Below are 23,030 nucleotides of genomic sequence, written 5' to 3'. Positions count from 1 at the left end.
TTGCTGTATCAGTTTTGGATAATAAATGTAAGCATAATCATCAAAGTGTAAACCAGAAGGATTTTAGCTGTGCCTTTAAGTGCAAATCTCAACACATTCCTAATTTAGAGCTTTCATCTGTGCCAGTGGAACTATGGCTGTTGTATCCTTGTGGAGTATGTTGTGAGATTGGCATAGCTTTTTGGAATGAAAATGTTCATCCAAAGGAAGGGAAACAAGATGTCAGAGCACGCTGCATTCCTGCAACTCTGCAGGAAATGCAAGTTCTTAAGTTGCTTGGGGATTGCTCTAGTGATCACAGTGCTTTTAGAAGAACTGGTGTTAATATGGTGATAGCAAATGTGAAAGCATTTTGACTGAAGACAGCAGAAGCACAGAAAATGATGACTGAAGCTATCACAGTTTTTACCTGAAGCTATGATTAGTGATTATTTTTCCAGGATGTGTCCAAAGCAGTGTCAGCTTATTTGTCTTTAAATGGGCAGTGAGAAAGTGTTTCTGTTTGCTTTCTTTATGGTAAAGCGAAGGAATTCCTGATTTCTGTGACCTCAGTGACAATTCACCTGTAGTCTATAAATGAAAAACAAACAAAAGGCATTATTTTTATGTCCTGCTCTGCAGTGATCTTTAAAACCCTAGTTAATGTGACTGTGAAATCTTGAACAGCTAAATCCGCAGACATTTGAATATCTGGGTTGTGATATCTCTTACAGAGTTGCAGTGGAACAAGTGGTTATTTAAAGTTCTGTGTTTGGGGGCAAACTTCTGCAGCTGGGGCTGTAGCTTGCTGTGTCCTCCCGCTGCCTTGGGCATGAGCAGAGGTGGTGCCTGCGGGTTAAAGCATGAGACCAGTGACGGGAGGGGATTTACTCAGTGCACTCAATAAAGAAAAGTCGCAGCTTAGACAGGAAATCGCATGTTTGTTGGGAGTTCTGTGGTTTAATTTCTAAAATGTCATTTCATCCTTGCAAACCCCTGTGCAGCTGGAGGCGTGTGATTGACGTTGGTGTTTGAATGGGCTCGGTGTAAAAGGTGATTGAACCTTTCTGTTCAAATGTTACGAGCCGCGGTTTGGGATGACGAGCGCTGTGACATGGACCAGAAGCATCCTACGTGATGCTCTGAGGCCTCCGAGATTGTGGGAGGCTGGTGTGTGTGTGTTAAGCGATGCTGTATGTCAGGAGGTGCGATTTCTGCCTGCGAACGGCATCGCTAAGCCGTGTTTGTTACAGGAGACGATAGTGTAGCGGTTAAATAAACCGGTAATGAAGTTGTGGTTAGAAACGTCCGTAGCGTTGTTTCATTTTAAAGGAATTGAGAGAAAACAAAAATCGGGAAAAAAAACATTTCTGTAACCGCAGAATTATGTTTATAAAGATGCACATAGAGACGCGTTTTACGAACACGCGAAGCGGCTCCAGCGCCGCCGCACAGCTCTGGGGAGCATGTCCGTAGGGCAGCGGCCAGGCTCGGGGCCGCCGTGCCCCCAGACCAGCTCAGTGCGGGGCCGTGCCCGGCAGGTCACAAGCGCGCTCCCGCTTTGCTGCCCGGGTGGGACTGAGCGGCGCGGGGGGTTCCCGGTTGGGGAGAGGCTGTGTCGGGGACGCGCGGCGGCGCGCTGCCGAAGGCGGCTACGTGCCGCTGCTCAGGTCCACAATGAGCCCCGCCGCGCGGGGGGCGGGGAGGCGGCGGGCCCAGCCGGGAACCTGCCGGCGACAAGGCGGAGGGCGAGGCGGTGCCGGCCCCGCCTGCCGCTGCCGCCAGCCTCCGCCCGCCGGGGACGGGACCGACGCGGCGGCGAGGTACGGTGTGCGGTTCCTCGGCCTTGCACCCTCCTCCTTGGGTCGTTTTGGGGTTTTTAGGGGCTTGGGTTCTTGGGTTTCCCCCCCCGCCTCGTGGAGCTGATGAGCTGTCCTTCCGTGTCGGCGGCGGGGTGCCGAGAGCCGAGGGGGCAGCAGCGGGGTGTTGCGGTGGCAGAGCCCCGCTCGGTTGGCGGAGACAGGGCCGTGCTGCGGGGCGGCCGGCGCGCCTGCCGGGACACCTTCCCCCGGGGGACGCCGTTCCGGTCGCCGAGCGGGTTTAGCGCTGCGGGCAGCGCTCGGTGCCCTCTGGCACCACGTAACGGGCTGGGGCAGCGGGGAGGGACGGGCCGGCGGCGGCCGGTGCTTAATTACAGGTCAGTAAATTGCGGAGCACGTGAGGGGCGCGGCGGGGCCGCCCCGGTGGTTGCATTGGCTGCGGACACGGGGCCCGCCCGGTGGGGGCGATCCGGGGCAGGAGGCGGGCACGGCAACAAAGGGCGGTGGGGACGGGCAGGCTGCGGCGGGCGCTGGTGGTGCGCGGAGCTCACCGGCCTGCCCCGCTCTGCTCCTGTCCTGCAGCCCCGGCGGCGAGGACCGCTCGGCAGCCGCGGCACGACCGGGGGGCGCCGGCGCAAATGAAGTGCGAGAACTGCACGAAAAAGGTGAGTGCGGCGGCGGCTGTTCGTGTTCTCCCTTGTCCCTCCCCGGGCCGGCGAGGCTGCGGTGTCCCGGTTTGCCCCGTGGGGCGGAGCGGTAGTTGGCTGTCAGCTCCAAGGTCATCGGCCCCTCTGGCGCATAACCCCGAGCCCCTTCCCTCCTCCGCGGTTCGGAGGGGCGCGTAGTGCGGCGGGTCAGCTGCTGCCGTGCTCGGCTTAACCCCTCTTGGGACTAAAAGCCTTGTAGATATGGCAACAGTGAATTCTGAGGAGTTCTTTCCCCCCGTAGCAAATGCACTTTGGTGAGAAGGCATTGCGTGTAAAGGTGTAGGTTTAACGTGGTAAAAAAGTACAAGTGATCTAGGTCAGTTTTTAAGGATACATGCAGTTCGGCAAAGGTGTTCTGACTGAATGGTGAATGTATTTTGCATCATACATGGATTTTATGTTTTGTTTCAGGAGTGCAGTAAAAAGCAGAAAAATGATGATACACAGAGTACATCTGTTGATGCACTGAGAGCAGGTGATGGTTTGGAAGAGGTAATGGTCCTTCTAAAAATCATAATATACTTCTGTTTGTGTTCCTTTTTTGTTGTATACTTCATGATATTGTAAGTAGAGAACTTTCAAGTACTAAATATAATGCGGCTCAAGAAGCAGTTGTAAGCAATTATGAGCACTTCTAGGCCTCTCATAACATGAGAATCAAGAATCTTTAGGAAAGGTGACATACAAACCTCTTTACTATGCAAACACAAATTAGAAATTGAAGGTATAACTTCTTTTGTATGTGTCAAAGATCTTACATCAAGTCTTCAAGACAGAGACAGAGCTTACAAGGAGAAAAGAGGAATTTTGGTAGTACAGATGCACAAAATGTTTCCTTAGTCTTTATACTAAACAAACATAGATCACCTCTTGTTCTTCAGTATAGAACTGTGTCCCTGGGAACAGGTTCTTCATAGGGGATTAGTTATGTTAAAAGTTGGCTGGTTATGTTGCTCCTCTCCCTAAGAACTGCTTTTCCTGAGAGATGAGATGTCAATGTATTGTAGCCAGAAGTATGAAACTCCTGCTCTTACAGTATGTGTTCAGTGTAGTTGTAGCCCTGCATTCTGATTGTTTTGCCTTGTGGTAAAGAGCCAAAGCCCTATTGCTGTCAGGGAGGCACCTGGCTGTTAAAAGTGTTTAAAAGTGCAAGTAAAAGTTTCCTCAGTTGCTTGGGAAGTTGATTTTAAAGCTGACAGCTTAGAATGTAATGCAAATCAAGTTACTAGAACACAGAGCAGGGGCCTAAATTTAGATCTATGTTTACACTTGAACATTTTTCAGTTTCAGTGTAATAACAGGAGCAGAGCCATGAGGAAGGATAGGACAAATAACTTTGATTACTTTTAAATAATCTTGGATGTTATGCAGGTGTCATGGATTGTCTTGTTTGAAAGCAGTGGCAGCACATTTGCCCTTCAGCTGGGTCATTGCAGAGATGTTGGAAATCGGTTGATCACTGTTAAATACTTAATTCCTTTTGTTTTTGTCCCCAGAAAAATGAGTTTCCTACATTGGCTAATGCTAAAATACTCCTTAGTGACTGCCTAGCATGTGACAGTTGTATGACATCGGAGGAAGGAGCCAGAGTTTTCCAGCAGAATCAGAAGGAGCTCTTTCGTATTCTTAACCTTAATAAGGTAAAGTGACACAAACACTAACACGCTGCTTCCCATGAGGAGGTGGCAATTACAGAATGACTAAGCAGCTTGCTTTCCCAAGGCACATAATGTGAACATTTGCAGGATAGGCTTTTTGCAGAGAGGAAGTGAAAACTGCAGGCAAGATGATTATGGAAGTGCTTAAAATAATTTTGCACTAGAGATGCAAGATCACAACACTTAATCTAAGTAACAGAATCCCAGACTGGTTTCAGTTGGAAGGAACCTTAAAGCTCATCCACTTCCACCCCCCTGCCATGGGCAGGGACACCTTCCACTAGAGCAGGTTGCTCCCAGCCGTGTCCAGCCTGGCCTAGGGGAAAGCTGCAGCACCTGCAGTAAAGTTTCTGGAAAACAGCTATCACATTGCTGTAATAATAAATTAGGGTGGCTTAGTGGGTATAAATACTCATACATTCATCACTGGGACTGCTCTGGGTGGTTATCAAGCCATGTTTCTGCAAGTAGAATTGTTTTTAGTATATATTCAAGTGGAACATATTTGGAACAGAAGTTCTTGTCCAGATTCTTAGCAAACTCACACAAATGTTCTGTTGCTCTCTTATTTTCTGCTGAGTTGCTACGTATGGTGTTCAGATGTTTAGATCTTAATACTGAATTATTTTAGTTGTGCCTCTGTGTCCTTACGTGGTAAGCAAAAGCTACCAGAATTGATGATTTTTCTTAATCTGTAAAAAAAGTGTTGTAAATAAGAGGATTCCTTACATAGGGATTCAAGTTTCTCACAACTAGTTTAACTCTTGATGCAGTATGATAATTGTCATACATGATCTTGTCATGTAAGAAAGAGAAGAAAATGGGGAGGAAAACAAGTCTTTTGGGTTACATGGGTGAAGGCCTGAAGTCTAGAGACAGCCAGGTGCCTTCATCTGAACTTCAGTGGTCCAGAAGAGGACAGTGAGCAAGGAAAAGGCTTTCTGGGCAGTCATAAGCTCTACTTTAAGGGTCATTAACAGCATTTAGGGTGTGTATGTACCAACTATGGTCTGTAACCTTTTTAGGGTGAGATTTGTCTGTGGCATAGTTATAGTTTGTTTTCCAAGGTTTTCACTGATGTGGAAGACATCCCAACTAAAAGATTAGTCTTCAAATAAATGTCACAGTCATTAGAGTTGTACAGTGGTGCATATATTGTCAGAGGGCTCTTCAGAGCCTCCAAACACTGTTTTCTTCAAGGTCCTGTCTTGCCAGTTTCCCTCAACAGCTTCAGTGATGGAGACACAGAGACTTTAACAAAGAATCAGATCTGTAATTTGCTGGGTTGGATTTGTATCTCCAGATGCCTGTGCTCCTGTCAACATCAGTTATTCTAGCTATTAATGTTTAAACATAGAGGTTTTTTTTCATATTTGCTGGGAGATTTCATATCACTAGAATGTCATAGGAGTTGAATGTCTCTTAACTTTCCATCTGTCATTAGGAGACAAAGCACAGAATTGACTGGGGGTGTGTGTGTGAATTTCCCCAAGTTATATGAAAGAAACATCTACCCATGGCTACATATGAACACTGACAGGATAAGAGGAACTGACCTGCCCTCAGGAGCCTTGATAGCTGTTTCACAGGGGTTTTGATGATACAGCTCATTGAAGCATAAGATGCTGAGGAAAAACTTCAGGAAAAGGGAGGGAAAGTTGGGAGCCATATCCTGTTGTAATCACAAACCTTGTTTTCTTTGTTTGTGTTTTATTTACTAGAAATGTGATACCTCAAAACACAAAGTGTTGGCAGTGTCTATATGCCCTCAGTCATTGCCTTATTTTGCTGCTAAGTTCAATCTCTCTGTGAATGATGCAGCCAAGAGACTCTGTGGTTTCCTCAAAAGTCTTGGTAAGTTTGGATTTATGGTGGTGGAGCAGAAAGGGGAGATGACCAGGTTTTTGCTTCCTCAGCAGAACTGCTTCTTACATAGAAAGTGCCATTTCACAATCTAGAGTTTGAAATACGCACTCTGTGATATTAATGACAGTGCACAGCATGACATAACACCAGTTTCAGAAACAGATTTACCTTGTTGATAGGAAAGGTCACAGACAGAAGGACATGATAGAGCTGTCTTTGAAACCTTCACAACCAGGAGGTTGGGGATGGGTTGGTCATGAGCTTCAGCAAGATTTCCCCTTATTTTGTAACTTGAGGGAAGAGGGAATTCTTATCCTAAATGCCTTCCAGTCCTTTTGACACTTATCTGCAGAAGAGTCTCAGTTCCTTTCCTGTAATTTGACATTATGTAGATCTGTTGTACCTGCCTGTTCTATGTTAAAGCTATGCTTCCTTTGCTCTTTACATACAAAGCTTTATTTAAAAACCCCCAAAACTTTGTGTATAGGTTTGTGTTTTTTTTAATGTAGTTGAGGGAGGAAGGAAAAGAATAGCAGTAAACCTGTAAACTGCTTCCTGATACATATATAAATTTTTCATAGTTTTTATGCACCTGTACCCAGTATATTTTCTTCATTTAGAGGGAATGCAGAGTCCTGGTGGGCCCCATTTTTCTTAGGGGCATTGATTATCTGTGCTCACTTGCTGCTGGGCTATGCTCAGTGTTATGTAGGCATGTGGGGAGGATACTGCTAAACAAGCAGACAGAAGGGCTCTGCAGTGGTGGTGATATGCTCTTGTTCCTTTGTGCGCAACTGCAACAATGGGAGATATGCCTCACAAGTGGATATATTTTTGTGGATAATGATATGAGACTTCAGTGTGTCTTGTAAAGAATGCTCCTTTTTAGGAGTCATTGCATATAGCCCAGAAGTTACATGTTGAAAGGCAAGCTTCTCCTAAGGAAGCAGCCGACCATTTGGCATGTTGCTAGCCAGCAAGTTGGTGATCCTTTTAAATTCATGACATAGAAGCCATGTATTGAAAAGCTATCTCTATTTTAGGCTTTATTACTTGTGGAAGTTTAAAAAGGGAAAAGACTATACCCATTGGTTCTCCAAGATTTTTTGTAGATCTGGTGCTTGAAAAGAAGCCTTTGAGATGGAGAACACTCTAGTAATTCACTTTTCCTTCCTGCTTTTCTTCATAGGGGTGCATTATGTATTTGACACCACTATAGCTGCCGATTTCAGTCTCCTGGAGAGCCAGAGGGAGTTTGTGCAGCGGTATCAACGGAGGAACCAGGAGGAGCATGCCTTACCAATGTTTGCCTCTGCTTGCCCTGGTGAGGACTGATTTCTCTGACCTTCCTGTGCTTCAGCCTAGTCTCATTGCAACTACCAAGGGACTAAGAGAAGTCATTTGGGAGCTTTATCTGAATTAGATCATTTTGCCTTTGCTTTTCAGTTACAGCAAATACCACACTCAGTACTTGTTATGGGTAGTGCTGATCATCTGTAATGCATTTCAGCGCATTGCTAGAGGGGCCTGTTTTTGTGGGCTGTTAGGAGAACAGAGTTAGTTTCCAATGAGCTTTTCTATATGTTACTGACCATAAATGTAAACCATGCAAAGAATGGATGGGATCTGGTGCTGGATAAGGCATGTGCCAATTCAGTATAGGGACTTACACAGTCAGATACAAAGATTGCAACAAACTCCCTGTCTGTACCTTACAGTCATCTTCTGCTGGAGCTCTGTAAAAGGTGAGGAGTGTAAATTCTATTGTTGATCTTCAAAAAACACCAAACCCCCAATTTTCCTGGTCCACAGCCTCTGATAATACAGCGAACCTGAACTACAGATTTTCTATGCTAGTGTTGATATGTGGTATTTATTAGTCAGTTGTATTTCTTACCACTTCTGTAGAAGAAGCATGTATTACATGTGAATCTCTGGGTAATGAAACTGAGATACAGAAGCACTCAGGTTTTTAGTGCTTCGTGTAAGGCCTTAGGAGAAATTTATCACAACTGGAACTGAGGAGTTGGTGGCTGCTGCTGTTGCGTTCAGACCAGAGTTGAACAGGGCATTTCCTTACGGAAAAGAATCTTTAAGGAAATTTGTGAACTGCTATACTTAAACCACAACCTCTGTTTTTTCAGGCAAAGTTTTGAACTTGCTGCTTAAGCCTAGGGGAATGTAGCACGTGACTTTACTGACTGTGAGATGATTATGTCTAATACTGCCAAAATAATTCCCATTTGAAACGTCATGGACTTGGCTCAATAAACGTCTCACTGCTGAGAAATTTGCACCTGAAATTAGTTGTTAGGAAAAGAACCTGTATTTATCACAACTGAAAAGATGTAGAACACTGAGGCATTGTTTACTTGTTCAGTTTTTAGCACACCATCATTTCAGTTTGAGTCACTTTCTTAAAGAAGTATCAAAAAAGAGGTAAAAAGTAACATCTTTGCCTACCCCCCCAACTCCACATTAAGGTTCATAGTGTTGCTTTTCAAAAGGCAAATAAAAATACAAAAATACTTCTTTCTAGCTTTCATAGAATCATAGAATGGTTTGGGGGTTGGAAGGGATTTTCAAGATCATATGGTTTCAGTAGAAATTGCCCAGAGAACAGCTTTGAAATAATCTAAGTGGGTTGCCTTCTTTAAAGCAATGTTAGGGTGACCAGAGAGTAAGAGTCACTTTTGGTGATACCCAGAATCTGCTGTCACTGTTTTAAAGTTTATATACTGCTATTTGAATCATACTTGTACTTTTCCCCTCCCCCCCCCGCTACTGTTATCTTAGAGTTACCTCTTATCTTCAGAAGCAGACATACTGTGTTGGGTTTTCATGCAAAAGCTGCGAAGTTGAACCAACCCCGTTACTTAGCTTTGGCTTGTACATGTTTCATTGAAAATTCAAAACCTTGGGTTTTCTTGTAGAACTTCTGAGCTAATCTTTATTTTCTTCATCTAGAAACTCAGCTCAGATGATCTGCTGCTTTTATTGCAAATATTTTGAAGTAGTGGAGGGCTTTTCTTGTCTGTTCTACAAAGGCTTGTTTCTGTTTGCAGAGCTAGTTCTGGTGTTGGCTATCTGCTCTGCTGTCGGTGTTAGTAGCACAGGTTCTTTCTATTTGTGGAAAACTGAACCAAAATACCACTGTGAACCCAGTCTGAAAGTTTATGGTGTTTCATTCCCATTGACAGCAATTAGAGGGAAAAACCCACCCCATGATCAGTCATCTTTAAGCTTGTTCACTGCATTCCCTGACTTTAATTGTCTGGGTGCATTTGCTGTTGCTCATTCTCCTTCCTCTCTCTACCCCCGGGTCATATAAATTTGTTCCAGAAATGTTGTCTGCTGGGTGTGTTTATCACAAAATGGGTTTTGTATAGTTCTGTAGATAGAAGGTCAATGTGAACTCAAGTGTAACTGCTTTACTCTTACTTATCTTCTGGTGAAACTTTTCACAGAAATATCATGACCTGCAGGAGTATTGTCATGTAAAATCTACCATGAACAAAAGAACATAGCCCATATAGTCCTAGGGCCTGATAAGTGCTTTTTATCTCTGTCTTACTTGTTTACCTCCTCCTCCTGCTCTCAAAGTGAGCTACTGGGGCAGGGAGAGAGTCCTGTTGAAAGTACAGTAGTGTAGCTACTGATTGTATATGTAATATTCCAGAAGTTATCTTCCTTAACTTACCGAATAGGTAAGCAAGATGAAGCACTTTCTCTGTGAACCAGCCAGCATTTTTAATGCATTGCCAACTTCTGAACTCCAGAACAGGTTAACAGGGCAGGCTCACAGCAGAAGTAGGAAGAGTAACTGTTGAGGATTCACATGCTTTTGTCCCAGTTAGTGAAACAAATTTCCTTTTACAGGACCAATATTTTACAGCAGCAAAAGTAGTCTTAGTTTTTCTGCACTTCATATGGATGAATAGATATTTATAGTGTGCATCTGTGATCTGCTCATGGTAAATCACTAAAAATAATGTCTTCTGAAGTGCATCACAGTACATAAGAATTTATAGTGATTTGTAGGGTGGTTTTTTTTTTGTTCTTTGCTGGTAACAAAAACCAACAAATGGCTGAGAATCTGAATGAGTTTCTGAAGGGTATAGGTCTGTATGGGTACAGAGGTACATTGATAAAAGAACTGGGTATCTTTGGCTTCTGTAACCACAGCTCTGGAATTCAGCCTGGTTCATGAGTAGGCAGAAACAGCACGTATGTGAAGTGCTGATAAATGCCTTATGCTCTCATTCACCAAGGCTGCTTGTATAATGACACTGTGACTAATGGTCACTGTGGAGCTGGAACTACAAAGCACTTGTTCCATCTGTTGCAAGGAAAGAAGCAATTCAAGATTTAAAAAATTGCTTTGGACAACACTTGCCAGAAGTCTATTGGAAATTAGGAAGATGTCTGTATAGTTCATGACTACAGTACCTAAACCATCCCAATTAAAACCAAACTCAGAGCAGGAGTGCTGTGGTAGTTAAGCATAATCATAGTTGCCATACAAGGAAGGACCTTCCAGGAATGTTACTGAAGTGCAAGTCAGTTTTTTTTAAAAAACCCTTAATTTTGGTTTAATTTTGTTTGAAGCTGGTTTTGCTGTGTTTCGACAGCACTTGAGACTAAAGCCATTTAAGAAAAAGAATATACATATCATGCAGTATGTGCTAATATGGCCTTTGTACCAAGTACCAAGACATTAAGTCCTCTGTTGCGAGTAGTATCTTGGACTTAAAGTCCCAGTTGAAGTTGGACATAAGGTGACTTCCTGTCAGAGTCTAGCAATTCAGCACAGTCCTGATTTGTAAGTCTATAGTCCCTCACTTTTTCTATAACAGAAATGAATGGTTGTTGAAGATACGTCTTTGAGATTTCACATGGAGGTCAGTACCTGTTCATCTTGAAGTCTGTACTTAACAAGAATTGGCAATATTTAAACAGCTGGAGGATTCCTATGTTTCCCTAATACAACTTTCTCATTGTCATCAGTAAAACTTTATTACACTCGGAAAATAACTACTCTGCTTTAGAGAGACAAACTATCTGAACACCATCTGGATACCAGTTTTATGCTGCTGTTGGCCTTTGTGTCAGTGTTCTGAGTTAAATGTTACTGTTTATTCGTATGTGTTCATTTCAAACTTAAGAATTAACCTACAGGTTTTACCTTTCCTGTCAGTATGTACTTCACAGAAGTTCTCTTTTATGTAAGCCCTAGTTTGTCTGAAGATGAAAGACTTAAGTGTGATATTTTTCACTGTCAGCACCAAAAGCAGCATGTGTCCCTACAAGGCTGGGCCTTACACTTCTGCACCGTTCAGGTGTTTGGTTCTCAGTCTGGGCTGTTGTTGCCAGTAAGAGTTACAGCGCCTTAGAAAGAATTGCATATCCTAAATAAATATCTTCATTTGCTCATTTGTTGGTTCCTGTCCTGGGAGATGGGGAATAATAGAACTTCTCTGCATATTGGGGGTGGTGTGAATGAATATATGTAGCTTGTCATAGCCTGCATGCTGAAGGACTAGGGTGAAAGGGAGGGGGAACTCTTGAGTAACTAAGAATGTTTAATACAGAGAGATTTCAGTGTGTGGTTGAGTGTGTGGGTGTTTCAGAAGGTGTGGCTACTCTAACAATAGTAAAAGAAGCCTTTTTTTCCCAGCCATAATCCATGTGCATGTTATGATAATGCTTTCATGTGCCTGCTGTTCTAGAGGAGGCAGGCTGGGTGCATGGGTATTAAATCTCGGGAAAAAGGTTACAGTTAAGCAGCTGAACAGAGTACATTTATTATAGCTAGTGATCCAAGGTCTGAGGTCTAGAGGGTCAACCTGCGCTTTGTTAGCTGGGGTACAGTTCTTTCTGCTTTGTTAAATGTATGCATTAGGAAGGGTGTAATAGGTCATGAAGTTCAGTGGCTTTTAGGTCTAGAATTCACACAGTGAATTCTTGACAGCCAACTGTAAAGCATTATTAACAGAGCCTGGAGGTTTCCTGCAGTTCCCAAGGTGCGGCTTCCAGCCTACACAGCTATCTCTCACCTACTGTTAAGGCCTCTTCATTTTTAAGAGCTGTTCTATGACTGCTACCACTTTGCCATGCCTGTGTGTCACTTCTAACTGTGAGTCTCTGTTGTTCAAGGTTGGATCCGGTATGCTGAAAGGGTACTAACCAATCTTGTGACCTCTCACATTTGCACTGCAAAGTCTCCACAGCAGATCATGGGCTCCCTGGTGAAGGGTTACTTTGCCAGGCAGCAGGTAAGTAATCCTGATTAATTTTTACCACATTACTCTTCTAAAAAGAAGGCCTATTGGGGTTCAATACTGCATGTAGATCTCATAGAATCACAGAGTGGTTTGGGTTGGAAAGGACCTTAAGATTATCTTGTGCCAACCCCCCTGCCATGGACAGGGACATCTCCCGCTAGACCAGGTTGCTCAAGGTTGTGTCCAGCCTGGCCTTGAACACTGCCAGGGATGGGGCATTTACAGTTTCCTTGGGCAGCCTGTTCCAGGGCCTCACCACTATCATAGTAATGATATTATAAAGTGATAAAGTATCTTCCTGAATAGTTTGGTCTTTGCTTGAAGGATAAATGATGCTCTGCTGCTATACCAGTGCCTATGATAAGAATGTACAAAGGACCTAATTTTGTGTAATGCAGTGTAAGCTGGCAGCAATCCTCACGCTCCCAGTGCAACGTGGATTTAGATAATTACGGATAAAATTAAATCCAGGGTAGCTAAAGAGATGCTTGTTCAGTGTTGCCTGTGTAGTTCTATAGCACAGCCAAAACAGGAGTGAAAGACAATAATGCAGCTGGGATCAATAAAAGCATTATATCCTAGCAACTACCCTTGTTATCCTCATTTGTGTATTGAAAAAGTTGCTGTCCTTTTTATGTGTCCTATTTAACTGACTTCACATTATATAGGGAAGTATTGCTACTCTCCCCACAGAAAGAGAGAACTACTGATGATCTTGCTGTGGATGAGAGTAAATGGCAGGTAGAAACTGAATTCTGAAGTCCTGACTTGCATTCACTCTCTAAGGCAGTCAAAAGCTGCAGAAAATGTGGCCTGAGGAGTAAGTAAAAGTTTCAGCCAGAAGACTGACTTTGGCTCTTCCTGCTGATGCTTTGTGCCTTCTGGCAAATCACTTCAACTATGTGCAGCAGTCTTCACATTTAATTGCTTGGGATTGATCACTGGTGTTACCTGCAGAGAGCTTATGCTGATATTTTTGTCCTTGTCCTCCTTCAAAAGCTGCTTTTCTCTTCATGGAGATCACATGTGCTCTCTTCCATTTTCCACAGAACTTGTCTCCTGATAAAATTTTCCATGTAGTTGTGGCGCCTTGTTATGACAAAAAACTGGAAGCCTTGAGGGAAGATTTCTACACTGCCTTGTATAATTCACAAGAAGTTGATTGTGTCCTGACATCAGGTTAAGCTTCTTTGAACTTACTATTTATAAAGATACAAATGAATCACCACTACTAGAATAGTCTTTATGCCAGACTTTGCTTTTTTCAAGTCTGCTTTAGTTGTAAGTTTGCCTGGTTTTCTGCTGTAAAAATAAGCAAAATTTTTGTGGTACAGGTAGTACAAGTATTGTATAGGGAAGACAAAGTGAAAAAATGCTGTCCTTCTAATTTGATGTTCATCTGAAAACAAGATTCAGATATTTGGTTTTATCAGCCTCCTGAGAAAGTTAAGAGTTATGCAGATCCATATTTAAAACCATTGTTTTGCTTGTTTGCTGTTATTATTTAGTCTTTACTGAGGCTATTGTTAATATTCCAAGTGCATAGCATCAGTGGCTTTTTGATGTTGGTCTTGTCTTTAGGCTTCATGTCCAAACTACATACCCACTTTTTCCCCCTGCAGTGTAGAAACATCTTCCAAACTTCACCTAAGAAGCTCAAGTATAGCTTTATGCGAAGTTTGGAGCAAGCTGAAGACCTGCAGTAAGAACTGCAGAAGATGACTATAAGCACATATAAATGTTAGGATACTGATCTCTTAAACAGAGACACAACGTGTATTTTACTTTATCTTGAAAGTAAAATGTGGTATGTTTCCCTACAGGTGAAATTGTCCAAATAATGGAACAGAAAAATGTGTCTATGAAAGATGTGACTGAAGTACCTGTAGATACTTTGTAAGTAGTTTTGTAATGGGTTGCTTCCTTATTCTGATGACAGATAGTACCACCTTTGAGCATATTCAACATAAATGTAAAACTTCTCAAAAGAATACTTTTTCTTTTTTAAAGAAAAACCCTGCATCAAAGCCCAAGTAGGTAGTTTCTTGTTTCTGTTTTGATGCAGTAATATTACGTTGGACTCTGTCAAGCTCTCAGCTTCTAAATGTGACTGGGGGTGCTGACCTCATTCAGTGCTCTACTGGGCTTGAGCTTGTGTAGAGATGGACAGTCTTGCCTGCCCTTTCCAACTGCTGTGCCTCACACAAAGATGCTGGGATGCAGCCACGGGGCTGACCATCTGTTCTGTGTTTTTCCTTTCATTCAGAGCAGTATCATGACAGTAAATTTCCACTTTCCCTGATATGTTCATGTAGAATTGATTCCTTTCAGGAAATGATTTATTTTTTTTACTGAAGGCAGCAGATTTTCAAGATTAGATAAAATTGAGACATGCTTTAGATGAAAATCACACAAAGCACTGAAGAGATTCTGTTTACTTCATAACTGACTCACCACAAAGCAGCTTGCATGTTTTAATTCTCAGGCTTAGTTACAAAGGCTGGTCTCTCTACTCGCTGATCTTTGTTCAAGTGTGACAGATGTTACTTGGTATCTTTCCAAGGTGATGGTAGTGGAGCAATCAGCATTATTTCTTGCACAAAACAGCCCTGGAAATGTAAAAAAAAAAAAATAATCCGTTTCATTTTGTCCTGCTTGGAGCTGGTCTGGAGTGGAGAAGTTTAAGTGTTACTGTGGTAACATTTTCAGAGCTATGTAGTGTAGCTCCTATGATCACTTCTATCAGAGATTGCTACATAGAATTACATAAATAAAGTTCTTACAGATGTAATTATGTAATTACAGCTTGTCCAATGAAAGAACAAGCTCTCATTCAGAATACGCCTGTTCTATTGGATCAATTCCTGTTGGAAAGTAATGTTAATTTTTAGAAGGATAATCTGATAATAGTGGTTGATGCTATGAGACCTGATGACGTGAATATTTGCTCTTCTGGGGTCCCAAAATCAGATTTTGCAGAGGAAATTATATAACTTGGACTGTTTCTCTTAAGACAAGTCCCACCACAGTAGCAATTTGTGGTGAAGTGCTTGGTATTAAATAGTATGAACTAAGTAACTCGAGTTTGAGTTCTCAACTCGCTTTGGTAGTTAGAGAATGAGCAAATAACAGTTGGCTAAAATTAGGAGATGTGTCATGAAACAAAATTGCTCAAGGATATTAAACAAAAGTTGCAGTAGCTGCAGTGGCATGGCATAGGGGGGACAGACACTACATTTGTAAACTCTGGCTCATTAGTGATCAAAATAGTTCCCCATCATTCTTAAAACTTCAGCATTTTCTGCAAGGTATTTGCTGTGGTAATTTTCCCTTTGGTTTTGTGGTTAATGCTGTACTTGGAGTGCTGCTCAGGCACTGGCTGGTGGTGTGGGCCAGGAAAGGTCATGTCTAGATGTTCTGGGAAGAAGGTAATTATCTCTAGAGAGGCTCTTACATGTAAGAGCAAAGGACATAATCTATCTGTTTGCTAAGCTGAAGATGGATATCCCTTCCTGAAACAAGCATTGCCACACACCCCTATTGATTTCTCCCTTGTGAGCCTTCAGAGCAGCAGCCTTTGGCCACCACCAGCACACATACCAGTGCAGTTTGTAATCCAGCCACTTGTGCTCACCAGCCCTGGTTTAAACAGAGGGAGAAGTGGACCTCCAGGTGAATAGTATGTCCATTGGATATGATCTCACCAAATTTCTTTCCTGAACCATAGTGTAGCACTGACCATAAAGGTACAGTCTTCTCACCTGGTTGTAACTGTAACTGATTGCTACACTATGCAAGCAGCTCCTGGAGCAGGAGGATTGTAAACAAAGGCTGGTAACTTCTGAAGTACTTTTATATTTTCACAAGCTAAAAATTGTTTAGTTTTTTTTTTCCCCAGAAATGTTTCCTGAGCAGTGAATGGCTGTTGGTTACCAAGTCTTTAGGGTGTGTCAAATGTGCATTCTTATAAACTGCTGTTGCTTGAGGTTTCTGAACATGGAAGGTCCTGCAGCCTTTTATTAGGGGCTTTTTTTCATCGTCTTACTGCTGTCCTGAATAGTTGTTTCGGTTTTTAAGCTGTAATAAGTAAAAATGTTAGTATATTCTCACTGCTACACAACTCTTTGGTGGGGGAGACAGAGAAAGGGGAAAACATATTACTTTATTGAAGTAAAAGAATGAAATTTTGGAGCTGATATTTCTTTCTGTTGTTTTCTAAGGTTTGATGACATGAAGGAGGGAGATGTAGTAAGGCATGATGGGAAGAGATCTGATGGTTACCTGGAGCACATTTTTAAATATGCTGCAAAGGAGCTTTTTGGCATGGAGGTCAAGGAAATCACCTACAAAGCATTAAAGTAAGATTGAGTTTTGTATTCTTGTTCTGTAGGATGGACTTGTAAGAATAGAATACTTGCAGTTGGAAGGCACCTGCAGTGATCATCTAGCCCAGCCTGACCAAGTTAAAGCACGTTAAGAGCAGTGTCCAAATGCCTCCTTTAACACTGACAGACTTTGGGACATTGACCACCTCTCTAGAAAGTCTGTTCCAGTGTCTGGCCATTCTCTCTGTAAAGAAATGGTTCCTAATGTCCAATCTGAACCTCTCCTGGTTTACTCGGTGCTACTTGAACCGTAACACAGTTTTGCTCATCTGACTTTTTTGCTTATAGGCAGTTACACGTTACCTGTAAATCTGTTGCCATCAAGTAGTTCCTGCTAGCTTTAATTTTATTAAGTTACCTATGCTTAAAATTAAGTATAATTCTACTCTGAAATTTCAACTCCAACGTTTGCTAAGTCAGTTTCTAAACTGGAAGAGTTGACCTTAATCTCACTGTGACACTTGTTCTGCTCTCTCTAGAATATCCAAATACAACAATGTTGGATCATTCTTTTGGTGGTGCAGGGGTTTCAAATGTTCTTTGCATATCTTTATAGGAACAAGGACTTCCAAGAAGTTACCCTCGAAAAGGATGGTGAGACAGTGCTGCGTTTTGCAGCAGCTTATGGCTTTAGAAATATCCAAAACATGGTTCTGAAGATGAAAAAAGGAAAGTTTTTATACCATTTTGTAGAAGTCCTTGCCTGCCCAGGAGGTAAGAATAATTATGGATTCACAGTTCTTCCACACCATATCTTGAATCCCAAAGGAAAGTTATATTACAGGCAGGCACTTAGTATCTTAATTCTTCTCTTAATAATCTAAAGTGCTGATTATTGAATGAAGGGTCCAGGATAACTATTATATGGGCAGGGTTGGCTCAGAAATTGATGGGGGTTTCTAAAATGAACCATAATGTTATTTGCTCTTTTCTGACCTATAAATAAGTGACAGCATGGCTCTTATGATTACTTCAAACCTCAGAGGAAATACTGTGAAATGGTCATTGTCAAGGGCAAGAAAAGACAAGGAAAATAATTAAGATCATAAAATCATGGAGAAGGCTGATAAAGATTGTTGATATGGAAACTGCATTTACATTAAGATGATGTTGATATTGGAGTTGCTTCAAGTAAATACAAATTCTAACAGGATGGGCGGTAGTTTATGTAAAGAGATGACTTTTTTTCCAACAAGCTGGGGTGGGGGGAATCCAGGTTAACAAACTTCCTCTTCATACCAAATCTTCATCAACCTTATGGCTTCTTTTATTTCCTTTTTGCTAAGGGTGTCTAAATGGAAAAGGCCAGGCACAAACTGAAGATGGAAAACCAGATAAAGCCCTGCTGAACCAGATGGAAGAAGTGTATGCTGCAATACCTGTCAGACTTCCAGAAACCAATGTGCATGTACAAAAGATGTACCAAGACTGGCTGGAAGGCATGGACTCTAAAAAGGTCCAGGAGACTTTGCACACCACATACAGTGCAGTCAATCAAACAGCAAGCAGTTTGGATATCAAATGGTAATAAATCCAACTAGTAAAAGATTCGCTTAGGTTAGTTACAGATTCAGCACTGGAAACATTCTATGCAATCGCAGATGCTATGCACTAGCCGAGTGTATGAATGAGACGCTTCCCAGTTGTGGATTACTACTTGTGAAGAACAATTGCTTTTTAAAACCAGAAAGAGAAGTCTCCAAAAGCCCTGGTTCCTGCCATTGCCATTTAACTCTTCCTGTGTATAATCTCCTGTGTATAATGGATTTCTTCATTCAAAAGCATAACCTTGTAAGGTACTTAAGCACCCTCTGCCAGGGGCAGAGAGTGTAATTCCTGATGAAGTTACTCCCAGAATTAAAGGGTTCCCTTCACAAAATGGGCTCCCCTGGGAAGGTGAGATTATTCTACTTGTCTTCCTAGGTATGCAGTTCCTGTCATAATGGGGAAAACAGTCCTGAATTTCAAAATTGCAGTTGTTGTGAAGTAATTTGGGATTTATTTGCCTTGTTAACAACCCCTTTACAGGGATAAATGTGTATATGGAGAAGTGGCATGAATTAATGTATGCCCTGTCTCCATATTTAACAAAAACTGCTTACTGCAAACTCGTAACCATTCCTTACTGATGTGATGTTTTGTAAGGAACAAAATGCTTAATCTAAACTCAACTTGGGAAAACTAATGTTAAATGGTTACAGTGCAATCCTTCATTCAGAATAGTTCCAGATAGGTTGGTTGGTACAAAAAGAGAACTTTTCTTTCCTTGTAAGTTTTCTTAGAAACTTGCAGCTAGGAAGAGTGGTGCTGCTTGCTTTGGCAGGCTTTGTTTGAAGAGTGAAACATGCATATACACTGTCATGTGAGTACATGCATACTGCAGCTTTGCCAGGTTTGCTGAGCCAGGCTTCCAGCACTTTTTACTCTCTCATGTTTTGGTACACAGAATACCAGATTGTTCTTCCATTTATCTCCATGTTGACAGACTTCTGTAAAAATAACTTTATGGAGTGCCTCTGAAAAAAGCCACTTAGCCATGCTTGTGAGCTCCTCAAAGTTGCTATACGTCAGCATCATGAATTTTGGTGTGCTTACTTTAAGCATGCTGTAGAGGTTTCATTCAACAAAGTGGTATTCGCATGTAAGCTTTTCCTGCAACCTCAGGAGTTGTCAGAGGGTTATTCAAGAATGTAATGGACAAAAAGATACCCTACTGCCACACTTCCTTAGATTTTCCCAGTAGCAGTGGATTTGTTCAGGATTAATGGCTGTTTGAAGCTGGCAAAGTTTCAGCTTTCCTTTTCCAGTCTGAAAGTGGGGATGGGCTTTTTTAACAATTTCAGACAGTTTGAATGAATATTCTTGTAAACTTCGTAATGTCACAACTGCTTGTATGAGTTAAGACCTAATGCTGCAAAAACCCATGTGTATTTGAAATCTTCATTTAACTTGAACACAGTGGATGGGATAAAGGCATCAGTGAAGTCAGTGCAAGTTCTTGCGTCAGCTAAACATCAGACGTGTTGAGAGAGTCAAAAGGAGAGAGCCAGATCTAAGTGTGTTACCCTGATGACAAGAGAGTTCTCTTAATGTGAAGCTGTTGATAGAATTGCAGCTTTCAATTGCACCTCCTCGTAAATAACAAAACATTTCACTTGGAGGATGTTTTCTTTCAAGTATAAATTAATTTGATTACTGTGCTACCCAAATGCAGACAATGAGATTACACCCATAAATTAGCCTTTGTAAGTTGTTCCCTGTAATAATAAAAACCATTACGCTTACGTGGTGCAATATCAGAACATCTACAGAAATCTACCTCTATACAGGAAGGGAGTCCAGAAATCGTGGAAAGACCTTTGTATAGCCAGAATTGTAGTAAATATCTCCTAAATAACAATGGTGGTGTTGCATGGAATTTCTGAAGAGATTACAGTTTCTGCACAGATTACTTCTAGAAGCAACATCCAGCTCTTTTGGTCTGAATTTCTTTGCCATGATTTCCTCCAAAAACTTACACAGAATTATCTTGTAAAAAAAAAAAAAAAGTGGTCTTGTTCTGTTTGTATACACATGTTTCTATGTATATATGATGGCATGTTTAAATTATATTGCTTCTGTTCTCTGTATAGTATGCTTATTTTTTTTTTATGTGCATATACTGGATGGAATGGTATGAAAAAGTTGTTTGCTGTTCTGATGGAATCTTTACTAACTACACAAGAGCTGCCTTGCAATTCTGAAGGGACAGCCTTGAACTTGGAAATGTTCCTCTTGTGTAGGTGGTGCTTTGATGTGTGTTCTGCCATTGTGCTTGCCTGGGGCACTGAAGGGCCTTGCTTCTCATGGTAGTGGGAGTCACTAGGAATGGGCCAGTAGGTGAAATAAATCTGTCTGTGCTTCCATAACAAGGGAAACCCATGGCTAAATCAGTGCATAAAGTAAACTTCAGTTTAATCCACCATTTCTTCCATCTACTCAAGTGTTTTAACCTATTGAGATGGTAGCAGGATAAAACTACTAGATGATTTGTCTGCTACAGTATGTTTTTAAAGACAAGACATCTAACTGCAGCTTTTGTTGACTAGGTGGAATGTATGTATGATAGCTAGTGACTTAGTGACTGGTACTAGTATTTTATTTGGTCAGCTTTTGTTTTTTAAGACTTGGAAGTAAAATTGATTGTAAGTTTTTAAAGCCCTTTTCTTAAAAGTGCCAGTTGAAGAGAAAAATATCCGATAACTGTAGTAAATATTCCTCCTTCTACCTTGCTTCACTGAAATTTTAACATATATCAGAAAACCTTGTTTTGACGATTCACATACAGTGAAATACTTAAGGTTAAATTCTGGCTTTTAAATATACAGTTGGGAAGTTTGTTGTTCTTGACAATGTGTTTCTAGACACATTTTGAAAATAAAGCATTATTTAGTTCCCTAGTATGATTTTGGCAACTAATAATTTCCATTGCTACTGCCTTTTCAGCAATGGGAAAAGTTCCTCATGGCCACAGCCACAGTGCTTTACTTCTGTGCTGAATGTTGTGCTGAGACAGTCTTGTCTCTACATGATTTTTAGAAAAACCCTAAATTGAAGGCATTGCAGGAAAGTAACTGGAAATGCTGTATTAGTTTGGAAATTGTCTTAGGGTATTACTGACTTGAGCATATCAAGTGTTTGATACCTTGCGTTATATTACTTTATTCTGAGACTGCTATATCTAGGGGTATGTGTTGAGAAGCACTCTTGCTATGCCTTCTGTCAGTTTTTGCCTCAGCCATAGCACCTCATGTTTGTCCACTACAGCTAAGGAACACAGACAGATATGGGCTATGTTATCACTTAGAGTAATATATCTGGATATTGATATATCTGTATATAACAGATATATCTGTAGGCAGCAGTCTCAGCTGGAATATATTTGGATAATATTCAGTTACCTAAATTTTGGTGCTTTGTATTCAAAGAGAGCATGACCATGAATTGTCCTAAATAAATCTTGGTACTGAATTATTTACTGATTCTGTCTCATTCCATGTAAAAGCTTAACTTCTGAAGTATACCTTATTTTAGCGTATGTGTTTGGTGAATTAAGCATGAATACTTAGTCTGTAACAGTAATACTGTATCAGCTATTTATGAGTATTCTGGATTACAGCTGGACTTCAGACTGGTAAGTGGAAGGAGAAAGTTGCTGGGTAGCAGTATGAAATGGTAATGTTGCTCTCTAGGATAAGTTTACAAATAATGTATTGAATCGTACCAAGGCAGACAAACATCTAGTGGCTTTAAAGCTCCCTTACTTGGGAGGAATGATGGTGCTGGGTGGAGCCAGTCTAAAGGGGCTGATAGCCCTGTACTATATACACTTACGTGAAACACTGGTGCACATGGAACTGTAAAGATAATTGTGCATAGTCTTGATACTTAGAAACAGTTGGGGAAAGGATGAAAATTGGCCCAGACAAATAAGAGAGGTATTTTTTATTTTTTCTAATCAATAGATTATGTAAGTATTGATAGATTTGGCAAACATTTCCATATATTTCTTTAAAGAGTGTAAGTACCCTGGCTTCCGCAGAACAGCCTATAGACCTTGAAGGTTCCTCAAAATAATAACTAATCCTGAAGGTGATCTAGATTTCTATAATGGGATAGTAAGCAGTGGTTACCTGGCCAGAGAAAAAAGCAAGAGGAGCTGATGTTCAGTGTTGTGTACAACAGGGCTGTTGCTGTGTAAACAACCAGCAACAACAGGAAGTGAGGAGGGGAGCCAAGGTGTTTGGATGTCTTTAACTACTTTTGAAATGAGGAAAGAATTATTTGTGTCAGCAAAGGAAAGGTAATTTCTGTTTGAACTTTGCACAATTTAATCAGTGAGATTATACTTACTCTGAAATCTCTCTGCTTTTCTGTGAATATTTAGATACACTTCGAAAATAATGTCCCAATTTGCACATTTACAGAATCTGAAAATCAAATTTTCTTCAGTGTAAATGCCCTTTTTTTTAAGGCTTAATATAAAACAATGGTAGCATATAATGAAAGACCTAATGGAACTGGAGTAAGAACTATTTAAGGTCTTGTTTAATCTTTTTTTGCATAGCTGTGCAATTTAAGAAAACTTTTATAGTACGATGCAGTTCAGATCAAGCAAAAGCCATTTTCCATTCAGGTTCCCGGGTCATCCATGTTTTGGCCAGCACCCAGCTGTGCTGCGCACTGGCGTTGCAGCTGGTTTGTCGGGGCTCATTATCTAGGCTATCGTGCGAAGCCTGCGAGAGGCCTGCGAGAGGCCTGCGAGAGGCCTGCGAGAGGCCACCAAAGGCAG

At 41.5% G+C, this 23,030-nt stretch overlaps 1 protein-coding gene across 1 annotated transcript; it reads left to right on the top strand.

Moving 5' to 3' along the window:
* The first annotated feature begins 1,764 nt into the window (after positions 1–1,764).
* On the top strand, positions 1,765–21,712 carry NARF (nuclear prelamin A recognition factor). The gene is made up of 12 exons (XM_034067803.1): positions 1,765–1,802; positions 2,382–2,464; positions 2,918–2,998; positions 4,003–4,146; positions 5,886–6,018; positions 7,220–7,354; positions 12,187–12,305; positions 13,364–13,493; positions 14,138–14,210; positions 16,535–16,672; positions 17,256–17,413; positions 17,986–21,712. The coding sequence occupies exons 2-12, from the start codon at positions 2,438–2,440 to the stop codon at positions 18,225–18,227; spliced, it is 1,380 nt and encodes a 459-aa protein (XP_033923694.1). The 5' UTR covers positions 1,765–1,802; positions 2,382–2,437; the 3' UTR covers positions 18,228–21,712.
* The last annotated feature ends 1,318 nt before the right edge of the window (positions 21,713–23,030 follow it).

This window comes from Melopsittacus undulatus, chromosome 11 (genome assembly GCF_012275295.1).
Source record: "Melopsittacus undulatus isolate bMelUnd1 chromosome 11, bMelUnd1.mat.Z, whole genome shotgun sequence".
Classification (NCBI taxonomy): domain Eukaryota; kingdom Metazoa; phylum Chordata; class Aves; order Psittaciformes; family Psittaculidae; genus Melopsittacus; species Melopsittacus undulatus.
The sequence above is the reverse complement of the archived record's forward strand: the minus strand, read 5'-3'. Positions and strand labels throughout refer to the sequence as shown.

Bases quoted from the DNA above. Each gene is read 5' to 3' on its own strand.
- NARF (XM_034067803.1), top strand. From the start codon at position 2,438: ATGAAGTGCGAGAACTGCACGAAAAAG. The intron at 14,211-16,534 runs GTAAGTAGTTTT...TTGTTTTCTAAG, and splicing joins GAAGTACCTGTAGATACTTT to GTTTGATGACATGAAGGAGG. The intron at 16,673-17,255 runs GTAAGATTGAGT...ATATCTTTATAG, and splicing joins ATCACCTACAAAGCATTAAA to GAACAAGGACTTCCAAGAAG.